The following is a 20882-nucleotide window of genomic DNA, read 5'->3' as shown; positions in this document are numbered from 1 at the left end:
GCAGGGTGCTTTCATTTCACAAAAAAATGCTAGGCTAAGTTTTGTTATAATAGTTAAACATTCCATGGTATTTTTACCCTAGCCTATAGGCCTATATTACTTTTGTTTAATTCTGTTTATTTATACTCTCACGCATGAATATGATTGAATTCGTTATGAATACATTCATTCATCTTTATTTAGTCAAATAAGTGTACAATACAATTTACACAATTAAAACAAAAAATAACAAATTGTAAAATAACCTAAGATGGCTAGGTTGATGGGTGACGGGGACACTTCATCTCGAAAGCCAATCAACCCAGAAATCTAGGTTATAGTTTTTTTTAAATCTGATTACAAAGCATGATTGTGATATTAAATAATGCAGTATGGTATTTTTTTGCCAAAGATTTCTTTTTATAAGAATCACATTTTTGTCCATAATTACGCATGCGCTCATCATTAAAGCCGGAGCCACTAAGAGGAAATGGTAATTGTACTGAGAGAGTAGTACAGTGGCTCATTTTTTTGTTTAGATAGTGCAAGCTCAAGTCGAAAACTGTAGTAGCTGGTGGTGAGTGCACAGTTCGAACAGTAAGTAGAGAAAGCAGAACCATGATTTTAGTGGCTGGCCTATACTGTATTAGAGCAGGGAGTTGTTATCGTTAGCTGGTGGAAGGTGCTACTAAAGACTATTTTAGATAGAGGAAAAACGAGAGCAGCAAGCCCAAAATGTAATCAACCGAATTGCATGATGGGAGGCCAGTGGAGTAGGGCGCCGCGTATCGGCTGTGTGTATAAAAACAAAGATCTTATAATTGTTCTAGGTCTATCTATTCTTGTACACATAGCTTATACCTATATAATAATTGGATAGGCTAAGCTAGGCCCCCAGCTTTCAAGTAAAAAGGAACATTACAGTGTATTTGTTAGGTATATCTAAAGTACTAGATAGAGATCTACTAAATAAAAGGCCTAGCCTAGACATGCCTAGGCGAGGCTACTTTTGTTAGTTAAACTTGGCCTTGATCAATTAATTATTATTAATTATATTTTAATTATTGAGTATTATTATTATTATTAATATTATTATTGTTTACTTATTATTATTATTATTATTATCAATATTATCATCAATATAATTGTTATTGTTATAGGCATAATAATAGTAATTGTATTATTATTATTATTGTTGTTTTTATTATTATTATTATCAATATTATAATTAATAACATTTAACATTTTTTCAACCTGGTTAGGATCAATAATGACATGTATTATGACAACAATTAGGCCCTATTATTAATAATTGTAATTTTATTATTATTATTATTATTATTATTATTATTATTATTATTAATAACATTTAACATGTTCCAACCTGGTTAGGATCAATAAGTCTTTATGATCACATACTATATGGTACCACATTTTGATGGTAATTATGTGTTGTAGTTTCACATTTACAGTGAAATTAAGGGCCGTTTATTTAAGTATTATTATCCATTTTACACTAATAAAATGCAAAATGCAGGATTTGGCGGTAGGGAGTGCGTGCTGAGAGTCGACACCTCCTCAGCCCCATCATTCTCATAATGGGCTGAGGTGACCCCTCTCAATGAGATATTTTTTAAATAGGAACCTATGGATGGCCGGAAATGGCACTATACAGTACGACTGCGAAAATTCTTGTTTTGTTGTTTTGGCCCAGGTGTAGGCCTGTTTTAAATTTTAAATGGTCCGACTGCCCGACGAACTCGGCCGGTGGGGGCTTTACCTGTCCGATGGGGCTCAATCAACATCAGATCATGTAATGTTTTGTTATTAGATAATAGGACATAACAGGCAACTGATGCAAACATAGTTTTACATACATAAGAATATATTATTTTACCTAAATATATGATTATATAATCATAATATATATATAATATAATCATATATATATATAATAATCATAATATATATAATCATATATAATATATATAAGCTTAGAGGCTGAGCATTTTTCGTTATATCAAATTTAACTTTATTATTATTATTATTATTATAATCGTCCTTCATATAACACTGCAAAATGAAGTGTGCACAAACAAAAATTTTAATAAAATAATTGTATATAATTTACAATACACTCGTATAAAAATTACATATGATAAATAAATATAATGTTTAGAAAAGGCCGTTCTCTACAAGTCGAAAATAGCATCGCAAGCAGCCCACCCCTACCTTATTACCTGTAATTTTTATTATGAACATAGGAAGTTCACACACTGCCTCGAGAGGGCCTGACTCGCATGATATGACTAGTGACTAGAGAGAGTTGCGACATGAGCCGCTGAGCACCCGGTCGCCTGTGGCAGGGCAAATGTGAAACCTGCTCCTTTGTTCGCGTCACCTAGGTAGGGGACCGGGACTGCGCTAGGGCAGAGGCGGATAGTTGACCCTTTGAGACCTAGCGTTGTTTTGCCACCACACTCTATTATATTGTAAATTCAACATCTTTTCTATAATTTTATGTAAAGCGCATAGAGGCACTGTGCAATCGCTATAAATGTAACTTATTATTATTATTATTATTATTATTATTATTATTATTATTATTATTATTATTATTATTATTATTATTATAGGACTCCATATTGGGGCCATGTATGCATGAATGAACACGAACGCCAATTCTACATTGTGGCGATTGTATAAATAACAGGCAATTGTAAAAAAAAATATTAAAAATATTAAAAACAACATTGTATACCATTTGATAGTAAATATCTGTTGATTAATGCATATTTGAAGTTCATAGTAAAATTCAAGAAAAAATTGATTTTCAATAGTCTGTTATAATTAATTATATTACATGTAGTTTTTGCTTGACCAGATTGGCGTAGCACCTTTAGCTAGGCGTACATGATTGCATTTGTTAAGCGTAGCGACTATGCCAAGGCCTTACTTACACCCACTATAAAAACTTACACACGGACAACTTTGAAATTCGTATACTAAACGGGTGTTTGCGGCAAGCCTCTAGCCAGTAGTGGCGCCAGGACCTGCCCGACGGAGGGGCTAAAGGCCCCGACGGGGGGGGGGGGCTAGTGGAGCGAATCAAGTCTCACTTGGCTGGGCCCCGGTAGGGGTGGAAGCCACGGATATTTGATGAATTATGGCGAATTTTTATTACTTATTTGATAGGCATCGAGTTACTATAATATGACTTCATGTAGGCTATGCTTTTTAATGTTGACATCAGCTTCCAAAACCAAAACATTTTGAATAAAGCAAGAAACAAAGAGTATGCAATGTAACCATCTAATTTATTTTCAAATCCTCATTCTTAAAAGTGAAATTCTATATTTTGGAAATTTTGCATGAAATCTGTCAACCACGTTGTCATGGTCGAGGTTGCTTCACCTATCACGATGTATTCCAATCATCATGTGGCTATCTAAATGAGCATTTGTCATAACAGAACGCAAATCATTTTTAATTAATCTCATTGAATTATTTGAATTATTATTATTATTATTATTATTATTATTATTATTATTATTATTATTACTATTATTATTATTGTTATTGTGGTTGTTGTTGTGATGAAAAGTTAACACAAACAATATGGTGGCTAAATCCCCGACGGGGGGGGGGGGGGGGGTTATAGCCCCCCCCCCCCCCCCTTCTGGTGCCACCACTGCCTCTAGCTAGGATGCTAGTCTCATAATATCTCAAAACAACTTTAGTATAACAAGAGAAGTCGGTAAGTCAACGGTAACTGAAACACTACTTACTTCTAATACTAGCTAGGCTGCTGCGTACGTAGGCCTATGTTAATGTACTATTTACATAGGCTCTTCTTTTCCCATCTTGAATTCAGAGGTCGAAACAAATTTTCAATTTTATTTCAATAATAAAGTGGTGTAGAATAGTCTATTAAGAACATTTTCCAGTAAAAAATAATGTAACTCGACCTCTCGTTACGAAGTTATGAATTTTTAAATAACATGAGGTCGAGAATGTAGCCTCAAAGCTTATCTTATTTCTGTTAGATACGCACCATTGGTTTAGTTGTGTGGCCCCAAAATGGCGGAATGAGGGCGTCCACAGGTCACGGACCTGAACCGCTCACGTCTCAACTCTCTCATAGCAACTCTAGATATGACGCACTTCCGGAAAAAACCGTTAAATTCTGAAATGCAAAATACGCTAGCTGCTCGTTCCTCTACTCTATATTCTTTGGTGCTACCCGGTAACCTCAGAGGTCATGATGTGACCGTGTGTATATATCTGCTTTTAAAATTTTGTAGTTAAGAACTGACCCACTTTGGAAACCAGTACTATGTATTGAAAGTGTATATTCAGTGTAAAGAAAGAATAAATAAAATAATTAGTCCACTGACCTTGACCACGTAGGCGGTGTCTCCCAATGTTTTGAAGTAGCGGTGGGTAGACAAATACACAGTCGTGGGGATTCTGGAAGTTTATATGACTTCAGTTGTTTAGAACCAGTTAATTTTGAAAACTCTGATGAAAATTGTATAAGTCTACTGTGGGTCTACTGTGCCATAACATGCCATAATGCAACGTGCTAATGCCACTTTTATACCTTTTTTTACTTTAGGGGTAGTACCTTTTTTTTTTTATCAGAACCAGTAAAATTTGCCCAGGCTCGGTGTTATTATTTTGCTAATTTTAGGCTTAGAATCTTCTTATTTTGTTCCTATTTTTACACACTTTTCAAACATTTAAGATTACTATTGAACAGGACGTATATTAGCCTTCTGTACTGTATTTTAGAGGGTATTACATAGACATGGCACCTGCTGCAAATAAGGTACGGTAGTCCACAGATAAGATTTGTTAGTTTTTCTATTAAAAATAATACAAACCTCACTTAATATTACCTCAGCCTAAATTTGTTTTGATTTTGTTCTTACTTTTTAAGCAATTTCAGCAGTGTTCTTATAAACAGTGTTCTTATAAAAAAGAAAGTGTACCTCAAGATGCCTGTTTTTATCAACAACGAGGATAAACTCTGTGCCTCCGAAAAGTTGATTGCAACTTGTTGACTTATCAATTATAAAACTCTGTCCGTCTGTAACGTACACCTATATAGAATTGCTTCAATTATTGACTTAATGAGTTTGCACAGTACCACACAACATGAAAAAAAACTAAATATTAAGGTCTAGCAGTACGGTAAGCAAGGGGTAATTGTTTAAAAAAAAAAATTTAGTAACCTTGCTAAGAATTGAGAATTATACCTCCCTGATTGGTGCTTCAGTGCTACATTTAACTTAAAAGAAAAAAAAATGCTGGAATTCGAACTTTCCTCTGTTGTTTTAATTCATCCACTTTGTTCATATTCATGGTTGTTTATAATCAGTAGCTTCAAATAAAGCATTCATAGAAGATTCTGAGTCTATAAACCATCTTCAACAAGCAGCGTAGCTTAGTGTCCTAAGACCAGTTTTGTTAGTTGACTTGCCTCACGGCGTGTATGTCCAATAGGTATCCTCCTAGTTGGTCGAAATCCAGTTTGTCGAAACCCGGTTTGCCGAAATTAACCCGCTTTGCCGAAAACCCAGTTTGCCGAATCCAGTTCTCCAAAAACATGAAATCCCAGTTGGCTGAAACCCAGTTTGCCGAACCCAGTTTGCCGAATATTAATTTTGTCGTCACCGTCGTACAAAAGCGCAGAACACTACTATTTTCAAATAAAATGTAATAAACAGTAATTATGTACTAGGCGAAATCGAATGTAAACTCAGACGTAACTATTTTGAACTAAATGTAATAACGGTAATTATGTAGGCGAAACCGAATGTAAACTCAGACTTAACAACAAAAAAATTAGTTAAAGACCATCAAAAGGTTGCTCACCACTTTAATTTACCGATCCATACTATCAATGATTTAGGCTTTATAATCTTAGGCACCAATTTCAAATCTACTAAGGCTAGAGAAAGAAATAGTGCCACCACTTTATAAGATGCAGTAGCGGTAAGAACATGGACCTATTAGTATTAAATAGTCCATGGTAAGAGAAGTATTCCTTCGTGAATTTTATGCTGCTGTTAGTGTTTCACAGCTTTTAACTGACTTTCGGCAAACTGGGTTAGGCAACTGGATTCGGCAAACTGGGTTCGGCAAACTGGGTTTCGGCCAAATGGGATTCATTTTTTTTTTTTTTTTTTTTTTGAGTCTGCAAACTGGGATTCGGCAGAGTGGTCTCGGCAATCTGGCATTCGGCAAACTGGATTTCGACCATCTGGCCATCCGTACAATAAGAGACGGCTGGCACAGTTCCTCATGACTCTTGCTCTGGTGCCGTATTAATAACCGTCTACGATTCAGTTTACCGGTTCTATCAAATGCATTAACAGCTGCCTCTGATTCTGATACCAGTTCCGTCTGATGCACTAACAGCTGCCTCATCTAATACATACCAGTTCCACACGATGCACTAACAGCTGCCTCTATGCTGTATATCAGTTCCATCTGATGCACTAACAGCTGCCTCTAATGCTGTATACCAGTCCCATCTGATGCACTAACAGCTGCCTCTAATGCTGCATCAGTTCCATCTGATGCACTAACAGCTTTCTCTAATGCTGCACCAGTTCCATCTGATGCATTATGGAGGAATCCTTCATGGATGCACTAACAGCTGGCTCTAATGCTGCATACAAGTTCCATCTGATGCCCTAGCTGCATCATGTTGCCTACTAGCTCCATTTGACGATATAATTATTGGGTAATGATAGGCATTTATAAAACGCATATCTGTGGTCTCTATATGCGCTGGGGTGGGAAAAGAAGGTAAATAAATGCTCCATCTGATGCTTCCTCTCGTTTCATCTGATGCATGTCCGTAAGATCTGTCGATGCTGCACTAACAGCTGTTCTGATACTAAAATCTTCGGATTATCAGTTGAATTTGTAGGCTTAGGCCTACAGACATTTAGAAGATTTAGTCAGATCCTGGTTTTTTAGCATTCTGATGATACTGTAAATCTTGATTAAATGCTTATCAAGTTTTGGACTAATGATAGTACATTTCGTTTCTCTTTTTTAGACGTTTTATATTGCAGAGTGAAATAAAAAAAAAGGAGACCATAGGAATGGCTGCCAAAAAGAAGTTACCCTTAGTTGTAATATTTTGCGAGTTTCCTGAAGTCTATGATCATATTAGAAAACTAGATGCCACAATACCACTTCAACTTATTGAGGTTACTAATATGCAAGGTTTGAAATATTCCTTAGCTAAACATTTAAGGCTTGTAGGCCTACAAAGATCTTTGCGATGTCTTTGTTTTTTTCTTGCATGGATATTACATGAGACGTCGTGCGCTAATCTTCACCAATCGGCATTACATGTGATGTGATGATCTTCCCTAAAACACGATTTGTGTAATATTTTCGTCTTGTGTTATTGTGAAACAGGTATAGGCCTACGTGCATAAATTGGTACCGTTGTCTCTTTAGATTTGATTTGAATTTATTTAGCCATCAGAGTAAAATACAAAAACAATTGAAGACAAGACAAGATAAAACAAAACAATTGAATACTCTGAAAGCAAGGAATAGCCCAAAAAGGTTTGAAAGAAACGTATTTCCATTGGGATCCTGCGAACGAAACATTCAATTGACAAATGGAAGTACAGGAAAGGGATCAACACAAAGCAAAAAAGAAAAAGGGATTATTTACAATTTTAAAAATTAAGACAATACAAAAGATCAACAATTTAAAAGAAAAAAGTCAATTTGACCGATTAAGACTCATTAAAAAAGACTTACAGAACTGCTATACATTCCAGAGGTGATCTTTGAGGGACATTTTAAATGAGTTTAATGAAGTGGAGAGCTTTATTTGTGTTGGTAATCTTTTCAACTCAGTTTCCAATCCCTTAACAAGGGCGGTGCCAGCCTTTCTCCGACAGGTGGTCTACCGGTCTCCGAAAATGAGCCAAGGTCCACACCCACATCAGCTCACCCTTGTGTGTTACAATAAAATTCATATTCGCGTAAATAAAATACAAATATAAAACATTTAAGGCAGATGGGGAGCTTGCACCGAAACAGTCTCCACCACATAGCCCCCCCCCCCGAACTTAACTTAAAGATGCCAACGATTGAAAGGACGGCAGCTCTCCCCAATGGCCCCACACTGGCGCCACCACTGATATTTTAACAATGATATTTAACTTCTCTTCTGTTATGATAACATTAAATAACCCTGCCTGATAATAACTTTTTGTGTCTTTTGTTAGCTCCTGAAATTTCAGAGACAGCTTTGCGTCAATTAAAAGAAGCTGACATTTTGATTACTGATCCAATTCTGTTGTTACAGTTTTATAAACAATTGACAGCACACACAAAATGGGTTCAATCTACATACGCAGGTTTGTATCCCTAAAATTTAAATAATAACAATAGCAATAAAGAATTATTACAACTATTACTGGTATTATAATAATAATAATTATGACTACGGCAACAATTCAAAATATCATCATTATTATTAAATTTTAGTTACAGTACTGTTATTAGGTGAAGAATTATGTTTCCCAAACCCAACTGACCAAAACCTCAGAAATCTAGGGTCGGTCTCGTGGTACTTTTTGAGTTTTAATACATTAATGGGTTCTATAGCCCAGGGCCTTTCATTACAAATCAAAATGCATAGAGTTTTAAGTGAGTAGTCCAATAATTAAGAAGCCCTACTGACTCTGATTTTCAAATGTCAGCTGGCTGGGCAACCAACAAATTTTTAGCTTATTATCCTCTTTGTCATTATTGGTGACACTATCGTTGATTTTATATTTCACAGGACAAGATCACTTTTTTAAACACCTTGATTATTCAAAGCCTTTGCCAGAATTTTCTCTCTGTAAATTCGGACACATATTAGGAGTCCACCTTGCTGAATATGTGATCGGCAGATTGATAGCTCACGAACGGAAATTTTATGATCGCTATGAAGCACAACAGGTCAAAGAATGGTGAGCTTTGTAGCTATAGCACTTCTATAATATTTATACATATTAAGTGCTTGAATAATATTATATGGTGATAAAATGTAATAACTGATTATTATTATTATTATTATTATTATTATTATTATTATTGTTGTTTTTGTTGTTATTTCTATTATTATTATTATTATTATTATTAACATCATAACTGAAATCTTTTCAACAGGCGTCAAGAATGCCCTTACCGTCTTTTATCAGATCTTACTATTGGAATACTTGGTGTAGGAGATATTGGATCGCAAAGTTAGTACTTTTATCTTTAGTTAGTAATTTTTATTTTACATATTATATTTTTGTGCATTTTTTTAAATTTATAACAAAAATGATATGTGTAACCGTCGATGAGAGCTGCTAAAGTCTGTAGGAAGATCATCCTGGGTGCACCGTCTAGTAATTTTGTAGGGAACAAGAATTATATCGTCTCAGATTCTCAGACTTTCCAGTCATCTAGAGTCGGTCAAGGCCGTGTTTTAGAAGACATATATTATTTTCGTACACGGTCGCCAATTACCTCCATGGTCTCATTGTCTATAGAATGAAAATTGTTTTGTAACTACTCTAGTATTCTTTTTTGTTTGATGTTATCATCTAGGTATATGTTGTTACCTAAAATAAATGTTGTTTATTTTGTGAAATTTTATTGGTTCACCCCTGTTTTCTTTCTTTGAATACCAGTTGCTAATTACTGCAAATTTCTTGGCATGAAGGTATGGGGAATGGTTAGAAGAGATTTACCAATAGATAAAAGATCAAGTTACGTAGATCAGTATTGGTAAGAAAATAGCCAAGTTATTTGTTTATCTAAAAAAATGTCATTATTTTTATCATTATTTTACTGAATCATTACTTTTTTACATTGTTTGTTTATTTGTGATCCCTTAAAGCACAAAGTCATGAGTGATGCTGTCTTCTTTAGATTCGGTGTAAACACCAAGGATAACCCACGAAAGTCTAAGGAAGACTTATTTCCAATGGGATCCTTCTGGTAGTGATTGGGCAGTACACGCGGGAGACAATCCCATACTCTTTCAGAAGAGTGACTGTGTTTTGTAACGTGTACACGGGCTGTAATACACACGGGATCAACGGCTTAAACGTCTCATCGGAAAGACGATGCGCTATCGTAACTTGTATTTCAGCCCTCCAGCTGATACAAGTAGAGTAGCAATGGAAATTGAACCGGTGACCAAGAGATCGCCACGGTTCGCGCACACACAGTGGCTACCACCAGGTTAGCCGATTGAGCTAAGCTGCTTCCAGGGAAATTTGATTTGATTTGATGAATTTGCTTATAGGCCCTTCTGAATAATCCTATATTTCAAGTCCGTCAATGTCTCCTCAAACAGTAACAGCCGATACAACATGATTCAAATTTTATCTCCCTTCTCTGTTTGATTTGCAGTCCATTTACATTCTTTTGATTTCTACGGTACAGTTTGACATCTGACTTGCCTGTACTTCTATCCAATTGTGACGTTGTGTGTAATGTGTTACCAAGTACGCCTCAAACTATTGGTATTTTATCTGGTGAAGTCTTAGCAGGTGCTAAAGAAAAGGTAGTGTACATATAGCCGTCTTTGTAAATCGTGCTGATGTTAATGCATTAAGCAGGATATAAAGAAATAAATTCAATTTTGCTCTGAAATTCAAACTCTAGGCCTACCATCTTGTTGGTTGAATATTACGATGATGACGACAAAGATGAAAAGTGGAGGTATCAGAAACAGTGATGGTAACAGCAGCAATAACTACAACATCCTCAATAAGAATAATAATAGATATGCTAAAAATATTTAGTAGGGACTATTCGTATAATATTGAAGTCGTCGTGCATCCCCAGCATTCTTGAACCTGTCAATAACTGATCAATGTTTAAATGATTATTTTGAATCGATTTATTAACAGAAACCAATTTTTATTAACGTTGGAAGAGGAGATGTTATTGATGAAGAAAGTATCATTAAAGCTATAAGGTATGTTATCATTACAGTCTCATTATATAGTTGTGGCCTGCTGTGGTACCTTTGGGGCACTAAATTGGTCGCAGAATTCGGACAGCCAGCCTTCTGCGGCTCTTCGGATACTGCTTGTTCGCGTCAATGGTATTGGAGGGTCTATAATTTGTTTTTCTTAAGCCTCATCGATTTCAGTTGAAATGATTATAGTAATAATTTAAAGTTTATTTCAGAATAATGGTAACCAAATAAACATTTTTCCCCTACACAGTCATTTATATGTATTCTTTCATAAATAATAAGACCCTATATAAACCCGTGGGTCTGTGATAATATTTAAGGAAAATGTTAATAGGAAATCCGCATGGAGTACTAAATACTATTTCCTATTGTCTATTTTCACAGGAAAAAATGGATCTCTCATGCAATACTGGACGTGCAACCAACAGAGCCTGTTCCTAAGGACAGTCCTCTTTGGGACATAAAAGAGGTATGATAATGGGGTTCCGGCCCGTTGCAACCTGGCCTTTCCCACCTGGCCTTTTGCCACAATGTCATTCGCCACCTAGGCTCGTTGCCGCCAGGCTTTTGGCCACCCAGCCATTTATCACCCAATGGTTACTGGGCCACCATCAATCTAATGTTTCCTTTAATTTAAAACAAACATTTCGTTCTAATTGAGGAAAAGTATGATTCAATTCAAATTCAAATTTAATTTCTGGAAAAACATAACAAAGACATGATGCGGCTGTCTTGCAAGGATTTGCAAAAAGTTATCAAAAAACTATCAAGTGTACTCTCCTGACAGCATCATTGCAAATTAAAAATCATAACAGAAAATCATTAATAATATACATTAACTCCTTCACATACAAAAGAGCCAATCTGGCAGGAGGAAAATAACTACAGTATATTATTATTAAAATTTAAGTTTAAAATAGTAAATAACATGTAATCATTTGTATAATATTTTTAAATAAGTAAAATAATAATAATAATAATAAATAATTTTAAAAAAATAATAAAATAAGTATAATAAAATAAATAAAATAAAAAAATAAAGCAAAATTAATAACTAATTAAATGAATAAATTAATTAATTAAATAATAAATAAATGAAAATAAATAAATATAAATCCAAGATGACATCAAAAACAGTAAGAACTGCAAATATGAACATACATAATGAGCCAATCAGAAGATATTGACATAATTATCGAGATGTTCATGGGCAAGTGATTTTAAAATGATTAATTGAAAATAATAATGAGCATCTGACATTGTCCGGGAGGGAGAGAATTAAAGAGCCTACTATCAATATATTCAGAGGGCACCGTGGCTTGAATCATCCTACATTATAATGAACAGTATTGGTTTTGGTTGAGAATATTTATTGTGAAATGGTTTAATTTGCTATTTAGGTAACAATGTCCCCGCATGAAGCAGGCTTATCTTTTGGGGAAGAAGTAAGTACATTTCTATTTTACTCTGTTAAACTACCATTTAATTTTAAATTCCATATGAATTATCTGGTATTTAGATGACACAGAAGAACGATACGTGCAATGGTATTAAGATAGTCCAACAATCAGCAGAATTGAGTAGGCCTGTCTGTCAAGTTTTCTGTAGGGTTTTTTGCAGTCCACCTCAAACTCTTCACAAATATGAATGAAATAATATATTCCTTTTTTCTTTTTGGTGTGAAGCTTGCTACAACATTTCTTGAGAATTACATGAGATACGTCAGAGGTGAACCGCTTAAGTATATAGTGGATATGCAAGCCGGATACTAGTGGTTTGGCTTACAAGTAGCCTACATTGAAAATGACAACCGATGGCACGCAGGGTATTCAACAAGCTAGTTTTATTTTTTCTATTAATGTGTGTGTTACAGTAGCTTTCTTTCTTGATGTATTTTTTTTTTATACACCCATTTCAAACGTAGACGAAATTCAAACTAAAATGTTATTACAAGTCTTTGTTTCCCACAACTCTGACTCTACCTTCTCGGAAGTATTTTCAAGAACAGTTAAAAATCCTCATAATTGTCTTGAAATGGCTGCATTTGTATATTTATGATATGCTTTGTTTGCTGCAAATTGAATTCAAAGTAAAATTCAAGTTAAAAAATTAATTTAAAAAAAAATTAAATTAATTCACCAAAAACAAAATGTGTTCACCTGTAACATGTAGGCCTACACATTGTGTACATTATGACCATCCAAAATGTTTAACAATCTTAAAAGTCGTAAGCGTTCTTTAAAAACCATCAATTTCAACATTGTAAAACTTCTATGTTTATCTACATGTCTTTACTTTAAATTTGAATGAATTTTATAAATAAAGATTATTGAATTGAATGATGAATGGAACCAGTACTGTTGGCTTTCTTGTATTTATTAAACACGTTTTTTTTTTTTTTTTTTTTTATATTACAAACACCAAAGTGCCATGCTCAAAGCCCTCATACGTTTTGGAACTGGTCTTAGTTTAAGAAGTTAATTCAAATTTATTTACTGTTTGTGATTCTTTATTGTAAAGCACATTGAAATTTTTTGCAGAATGCAAAAGAATATAGGCTATAAAAGAATTGACTTATTATTTTTATTGCCGGTAAGTGATTTTTTTAAAATTTTGATTAAAGATGGTGGAAAGAAAAAAGGTTTATTTCACTCCATTTGAATTACTGGCCGTATTCGACTGGTCGTTCTTCGTTAAAACATGCCGACCTGCGCAGTGGTAAAATCCAACTTACCGAAGACAACCAGTCAAATAGAAAACTGGTAAATACTCGACAAAACAAAATGGTTGCATAGTTATCGCGATACTCGCTACATAATCAGGGTTGCATTGGAGTTTTTCGTAAAAAAAATGTTTTCATCCCGTTTTTGAATTCTGTCAGCCTACAATTATTTTTTGACTTCATTATGGGTAAATATTATAATTTTTATTTTCTAAAATTTAAACACAAATGTTGTTGCTAAACTGACCAATCGGTGATGTTTGTTTTGGTCTCGCGGATACCGTAACCTAACGCTGATTAACGCACTCTGGTTACGTTAATTTGGTTGTCAACGAAGTCTTTTACGAACCAATCGAATGAAAATAATACTCAACGAAAAGTCGTAGTCAACGATGGTTCGGAACCATTCGAATAAGCCCATTGTCAATGAAAAAGTTAGTATTCTAAAGCCGGACACTCACTGCGTCGTACGACCGTCACGCAGTGAGTAACCGGCTTAAAAAAGTAAAAAAAGTAAAAGCACAGCTGCATTCACATCGGATCCGAACCGAAATTCTGACCGCATTTCTGCTGAAGCACTGAACGCCAGCGTCCCTATTATATCTTGGTATCTTTATTAAACATCAGAAAGAAATGTCATCGTAGTTAACACAAAAAAGCATTAATAGAACTGAATTGAAACATTAATTTACAACCATGATAAAATAATTACAAATTACTGTACTTAAAAAAAAAACAACTACCACGACAATATAGTATTAAAAAAAACATTAAAATGTATTATCAAATATAGATATTAAAATTCTTACATAATTCGAGTTCTGATCGGTTCGAATTATGTAATTCGGTTTTCGGAGTGCGAGTTAAACTTAACAGTAGGAGCGCTTTGGCACAATGGTTGCGGTTCTGCTTCCTAACCTTGAGGTCGGAGGTTCATTTCTCTCTGGAATTTCGCTTATGTCATTTGGCAAGGTACTTTACCACAGTTGTCGCTCTCCACCCATGGGTAAAAGTGGGTACAGTTTCGAACACATAATGCACTGATTACAGCTTTAACATTATGGAATTCTCCCCAGAGAGCTGAGCATGTGTTTATGTGCTTATCCAGTGACGGGGGTAATAAGTGCGCTATATAAAACTACACTATTACTACTATTATTATTATTACTATTATTAAGTGAAGCACTTAGAGAAACCTTGTTGGCATTAGGCGTTATATAACTCTAACACATTATTATTCAAAATAACTGAAATACACACACACATGGCTCTCAAACATTTGTTACGTTTACACTCTCATACTTGTGGGACCTTGATTATTTTTCAATTTACTTTTTGAAATATTGTTTTTTTCCCCTTCTAAACTTGTTTTCTATATAAACATATTATATATATAAGTTAGTTGTGTTTATGGCGGCTGTCTTATAAGAGCTAGTGATTTATTTGCTTATAAAAAGGTGGCCCGATCTATCTGTTTTGTAATTTTGTTGCCTTCTTAGAATGGGTAATTGACATCGCTCTGGAATATTAAGCACTTTCGTCCGATGTGATTTGAACCTTCCTTATAGTAATAAAAAAAGAAACAAAACTGCAGCGGCCAACATGGAATTGATCACACTGTATTCTGCAGCATAAAGTGAACGCAGCTAGCCTGCTGACTGCTGCAAAGCAATGCTCACTTAAGGCGCTCTCGGCGCGCCATATACTTCCGTCAAAATCGCTAAAGTTTGTTTTATGTGCTCGAGTATTCTGGGTCTAGGCCTAGGCTAGGGAGGCGAGGCCATTTGCCTTCATTAATCTGCACCTCACGTCATCCAGTCATCTATGAATTTATAGTGTACACTGCGTAAGTGGCCGTAATATGTGAAAATCCATGGTGAAATGAGCTCTCTGCTTAGCTGGAACTCTTTTTTGCTGATTAAAATTTCATCCGCTCGAGTTACCGTCCACCACTCATTTGCAAAAGCCATCCCATCGGTCAGGGTGCTCATCCAGGGACGACGAAGTCGCTATCATCAGTCCTCGTTGAGTGGTCGACACGAAAAAATGGCGACGACTCTTGAGACCCTCAATTTTGATAATTTATCTCAGCGTTCGCTGCCTATAGATGAAGAAAAACGCAATTTTACCAGGCAGGTGCGAGGGGCTTGCTTCTCAAAGGTTTCCCCGACGCCTGTTGCAAATCCACAGATTGTAGCCTACGCTGACGATGTTATGACAGGTCTTTTGGATCTGCCTGAAAGTGAACTAAAGCGTGGTGACTTTGCAGAATATTTCGCTGGAAATAAACTCCTCCCGGGATGTGATCCAGCTGCACATTGTTATTGCGGGCATCAGTTTGGAAGTTTTGCTGGTCAGCTTGGAGATGGTGCAACAATGTAGGTTTGACAGAGTCAAAAACCTTTTGAAATAGGCTAGGGCCTAGGCCTAGCCTAGGTACCCAGGCCTAGGATAAATATAGTCTATGCCTAGCCTCTCTAGGCCTAAGGCCTTACTGACAGCAGGCCTAGGCTAGCAACTAGGACTAGTCCTAACATGTTGTGTGCTATTTAATAATTAATACTTTTGTTTACCAGACAAATACCTCAATGTCAAATGATTGACAGAGGCATAAATAATTCAATAGTTATTCTGAACAAGCCTTAATTAAAAAAGTATAAAGGATTGATTTTTAATCAGTAAATATGTAGCAACTCAACTAGGCCTATTCTAAAATATCTCTGGTTTTTATGAGAAACTGATTACCTTATTTTGATTTTTATAAAGCAATTTTATTTATTTCAACAATATTTTATGAGGCTGATTCATTGGCAGCGCCAATTCAATGTAATAATCAAATGTTTGACCGGTTGATTTGATATTTATTTGCAGGTATTTGGGAGAAATAGTGAACAAGCGAAGTGAAAGGTGGGAGGTCCAACTTAAGGGTGCTGGAGTCACTCCATACTCAAGGTCAGCTGATGGAAGGAAGGTATTAAGGTCAACAATACGTGAGTTTCTATGCAGTGAAGCTATACACCATCTTGGAATACCAACAACAAGAGGTAAATTTATGTGAGTTATCCAGAGTGATCGCCCTCATGACTGCAGCCAAAAACAAATTACTAACGAAGTGTGAAATCATTTACCGTAGATAAGAGATTGAGGTGGTTAAAACTGCAAAGTGTGTTGGCTCTGGGACCCCCTCCCCACCCTCACAGTAGATAAATGAACACCTTAAATCTTCCTGTCGGCAAATTAGGTTCTGCCCCTTCGGTCATTAGATCCATAATTGACAAAAACCTGCATAAAGTGCAAATTTTAACAGGCATCTGAGGAGTGTTGAACTAGTTGTGAAGTCCAACCAATCAATCAATGGCTTTAAGTCCTATCAGATACTCCTGGGTGGAAAAGGAAAAATATAGGTACAGGTATGTGCATTTTCCAATATTAAAAGGGGAATTCTTAACCATTCGAATCCCCAACCTTAATAATAAGGGCCTAAACTGCAGGGGTGTATGCTGGTTTTGGCCTGGGGATTACGAAAACATGAGAATACAAAACTAAGAGTTCAGATCTAGATCCCTATTCCATTTTTAGTATTTTAACCCATCCTTTATTAGTTCACTAATTTGCTGCCATTGCCCCCCCCCCTCCCAGCTTACACCCATGAACTGCAATCAGTTTGCTACTGCTAATTTTGTCAAATCTTATTACACCTCCCAAAATATGTTCACAGGCCACAATTATTATTCTCGGTTAAAATTTAATTAAAACAATTAGTAATTAAAAGTCAAAGTGTATTCTTTGTTTAAGGTGGAACATGTGTAACCTCTGACACAAAGGTCATCAGGGATATCTTCTATGATGGCAACCCCATTCAAGAGAGGGCTTCCATTGTTCTCAGAGTCGCACAAACATTCTTGCGGTAAGTTTGGTGAGGTGCTGTAACATGGTAATATTTCAATTTAATATTGGCTTGTTATTTGAGAAATCAATTAATACTTTATACAAGAGGAAGTAAGAAAAAGATAAATATATTGTAATGATGTTCTGAATAACCTTAAAAACTTTAATCGCAAAAAAACATGATTACTTACTACTTTTCATGTGGTGGATGCTCTTAAGGAAATGTCTAACTATTTATGGGGTCAAATGCCATCAATATTTTACGTGTTAATGTTTGCTCCCTCCAGCATGTATAACTTCAAAGAAACGCTAAAGCAGCCTGTCTGCGTCTTTTACAATCATGTGATTAGATTTAACTTTATGCAGCATTTTATTTGTTGATTAATCAAAAAAGGTATCGTTAATTTTATTCACAATGCCATCAGGTTTGGATCTTTTGAATAACTTCAAAGGAACCATAAAGCAGCCTGTCTGCGCCTTTACAATCACATACAATTATATGAATAGATTTAACTTTATGCAGCATTTTATTTGTTGATTAATCAAAAAAGGTATCATTAATTTTATTCACAATGCCATTAGGTTTGGATCTTTTGAAATTTTCAAGCCGGAAGACAGTTACACGGGACGCCAAGGTCCAAGCGTTGGCAGGAAGGACATTCTTGAGACTCTCCTCAACTATACCATTCAGACATTTTTTCCAGAGGTAGGTTTGGGTTCGCAGATACACATTGCGGAGGGAGAATGACTACAAAACATTTTAATGCTTAGTTGCTTATTTAGTGTTTTTGCGTATTTCAGTCCATAAATAGGTGATTAACTTTTATATATATTTTATTGTATGTATATCAAAAGTGCAATATCTTTTTTTTTAGTACCAAGCACTGCATTATATTCAAACTAGATGCGTATCCCTTATGAAACCTTCAACCACTCAATTAACATTATCAGCATACACCAGTCCTTCCAGTTGACTGTTGCTATTCGTAAATTAGATTTGTTCCCCCTCTGTGTCCCCTCCCCCATCATCTGAGGAAGTGCAGTGAAAGAACCCTTACAGTTGCAGTTTTCAAGCTTTTTTCATCCACCAGTCACCTTTGATGGAAATTTTGTAAACATGCTTAGTAAAACTGTAAAATACCATCACCACCATCTAAACAGTCACCTTAATTTATTCAATTAAAATATGTTGTTACTTAGGTTCATCAGAGAAATGAAGAGAATCAGGAAAAGAAGTATTTGGATTTCTATAAGGAAGTTGTTAGACTGACGGCTCAGCTGGTTGCAGGATGGCAGTGTGTTGGATTCTGTCATGGGTGAGTGCAACTAAAATTGAGATGGCATAATCTAGCCCTGCTCTCCATTGAAACTTAAGGTAGTACTAGGAGCAGTTTGGCCCTACTGCCTAGTAAAACTTAAGGGTAGTACTAGGAATGGTTTGGCCCTACTTTGACCCTGCTGTCCAAAACTTAAGGTAGTAGTAGGAGCAGTTTGGCCTTACTGTCCATTGAAACTTAAGATACATTAATACTAGGAGTGGTTTGGTGCAGTGTAACAGTTCCAGCTTTCATCGTTGAGGTCTGTGGTTCAATCCTCTTTGCATTGAATTTGTGTTCTTAGGCAATGTACTTTAATTTAAAATCTGTCTCTTATACACATCTAGATGTGTATAAGAGACAGGATATACTCTCGCTATTTTCTGATCTATCTGGTGTTTTCAGGCAGCTGGAGATGTACTTGATGTTGGCACAGATGAACCCTGATTTGTTGGGAGTATTAGGACAGGGTCAGCGAAGACTTATGCAAGAGCTGGATAGAGTGAAGAAGTCAAAAGAACTGGAGGTTTGTTGAATTTAATCCAAATAGTCACTTTAATTAACATGGTGTTTTTCGTTCTGGGTGTTTAACTTTTGGTCAGAAATTTCAGCTTTAAGTGCAAGAATTGTATGCTATAAAAATATAATAATGATGTAACCCTTTCCTTAAAGTGTCTTTTGGGCCTCATTTTAGGAGACTTTGGGGTGTAGCATGCCCAAGAATTTACCTCAGCAACTATATATTTAATTGTACTTAATTCTGATAATGATATATGCCTTCATTATTTTTTTTTTTAAACTTTAAGCTCTAATAGGCATTTGGAATGGAAATTCCTATGTTTATTTTAATATCGCTGGTGCTTTGTCATAATAAAAAAAAAAACGTTTTTGTGATTGAACAATTATTACTACAGTACAATACAAATACAGAAATTGAAACTACTTTTTTTTTTTTTTTAATTAAAAACTCAATGTAACTCTAACAACACCAAAGCTTTTGACTCTTTCTTTACTGATCATTGTATTATACATGCATGCTTACTGTGTTTTAAAAAAGAATAAATATTTTTTTCTAAAATTGTCATTTCCTATTAATCAATTGTTGTTTAATTAATCAATTATTTATAATCACATTGTTGTGTTACATTAGTTTATTTCATTTGTCTGTAGCAGTTGTATATGAAAAGTATATGTGTTTATTTCTTTCGAATTAATATTTTTAAATAATAAATATAGAAACTGACTGATGAAGAAAAAAGAAAAACAGATTCAGATGCATGGAGTGCATGGCTGAAGATGTATTCAACAAGGTTAGAGGCAGAGAGGTCAGATGGTGAGACCTTAATTACCGAAGAACTCATCCAGCATCGTGTTGACACCATGAACAAAAATAACCCAAAGTATATTCTACGTAACTACATTGCCCAGAATGCAATTACTGAAGCAGAGAATGGAAATTTTAATGAAGTGAGCCCTAAATCTTCCTAACCATCTCCTTTGCTGTAGAGTTCATTTGGTTATACCAGTATGAACTTGTTTGACCTATTTAAATTTCATTAAAGAATAGAAATATTTGACCATTCAAGAAATTGCATAACAACTGACTTGACATTTTTTTTATTTTGTGTACTTCTACTATAAATATATGATTATATTGGTTAATAAAAATGATTATGATGATAATAATATTAATAATAAAATTTAAGAATTATAATTATGAAAACAATGATAATGGTAATATTGTTTATTTTAACAGGTTCGTCGTGTTCTGAAATTACTGCAAAATCCTTTTGATGAGGCTCCATTTGAGAAGCTGGATGTAGATGAGGTGGAAGTTGCTTCAGAAGAAGGTAACTTTAGCAATTCTAATTGATGTTTATAAGTGTGTGTACAGCATTGCCCTTTTTTGACCAGTAGCAGCGCTACAAAGGCGGGGAGGGAGTGACAAAAACAAGAGAAATTGCAC

At 35.1% G+C, this 20882-nt stretch overlaps 2 protein-coding genes across 3 annotated transcripts in view; both read left to right on the top strand.

The window, feature by feature from the left end:
- The first annotated feature begins 295 nt into the window (after nt 1-295).
- LOC117105278 (glyoxylate/hydroxypyruvate reductase A-like) lies at nt 296-13347 on the top strand. Of its 2 annotated transcripts, none has more exons than XM_033246385.1 (11): nt 296-556; nt 7055-7224; nt 8250-8381; nt 8810-8981; nt 9181-9257; nt 9690-9786; nt 10450-10570; nt 10920-10987; nt 11375-11459; nt 12391-12435; nt 12676-13347. In XM_033246385.1, the coding sequence occupies exons 2-11, from the start codon at nt 7101-7103 to the stop codon at nt 12760-12762; spliced, it is 1008 nt and encodes a 335-aa protein (XP_033102276.1). In that variant the 5' UTR covers nt 296-556; nt 7055-7100; the 3' UTR covers nt 12763-13347. The 2 variants fall into 2 exon arrangements, with proteins under 2 accessions (XP_033102276.1, XP_033102275.1); XM_033246384.1 differs by having other exon boundaries at nt 298-576.
- A 966-nt stretch (nt 13348-14313) lies between these two features.
- Nucleotides 14314-20882, top strand: part of LOC117105233 (protein adenylyltransferase SelO, mitochondrial-like) — a 7862-nt gene continuing 1293 nt past the window's right edge. Inside the window, exons 1-8 of the mRNA XM_033246312.1 lie at nt 14314-16090; nt 16584-16756; nt 17508-17619; nt 18183-18306; nt 18801-18909; nt 19264-19442; nt 20153-20383; nt 20673-20766. Coding sequence (XP_033102203.1) covers nt 15594-16090; nt 16584-16756; nt 17508-17619; nt 18183-18306; nt 18801-18909; nt 19264-19442; nt 20153-20383; nt 20673-20766 — 1519 coding nt within the window. The 5' untranslated portion in view covers nt 14314-15593. The remainder of the gene's footprint in view (nt 16091-16583; nt 16757-17507; nt 17620-18182; nt 18307-18800; nt 18910-19263; nt 19443-20152; nt 20384-20672; nt 20767-20882) is intronic.

Source organism: Anneissia japonica, unplaced genomic scaffold (genome assembly GCF_011630105.1).
Source record: "Anneissia japonica isolate Jap-2015-1 unplaced genomic scaffold, ASM1163010v1 scaffold287726_len2788222_cov184, whole genome shotgun sequence".
Lineage (NCBI taxonomy): Eukaryota > Metazoa > Echinodermata > Crinoidea > Comatulida > Comatulidae > Anneissia > Anneissia japonica.
Note: the sequence above shows the minus strand (reverse complement) of the source record. Positions and strands in the feature narration are given on the sequence as shown.

What these genes read in the sequence shown, in the direction of transcription:
- LOC117105278 (XM_033246385.1), top strand. Translation starts at nt 7,101, where the DNA reads ATGGCTGCCAAAAAGAAGTTACCCTTAGTTGTAATATTTTGCGAGTTT. An exon ending in GGTTCAATCTACATACGCAG is followed by an intron (nt 8,382 to 8,809) that starts GTTTGTATCCCT and finishes TATATTTCACAG; the next exon opens with GACAAGATCACTTTTTTAAA. An exon ending in GCTTATCTTTTGGGGAAGAA is followed by an intron (nt 12,436 to 12,675) that starts GTAAGTACATTT and finishes TTTGGTGTGAAG; the next exon opens with CTTGCTACAACATTTCTTGA.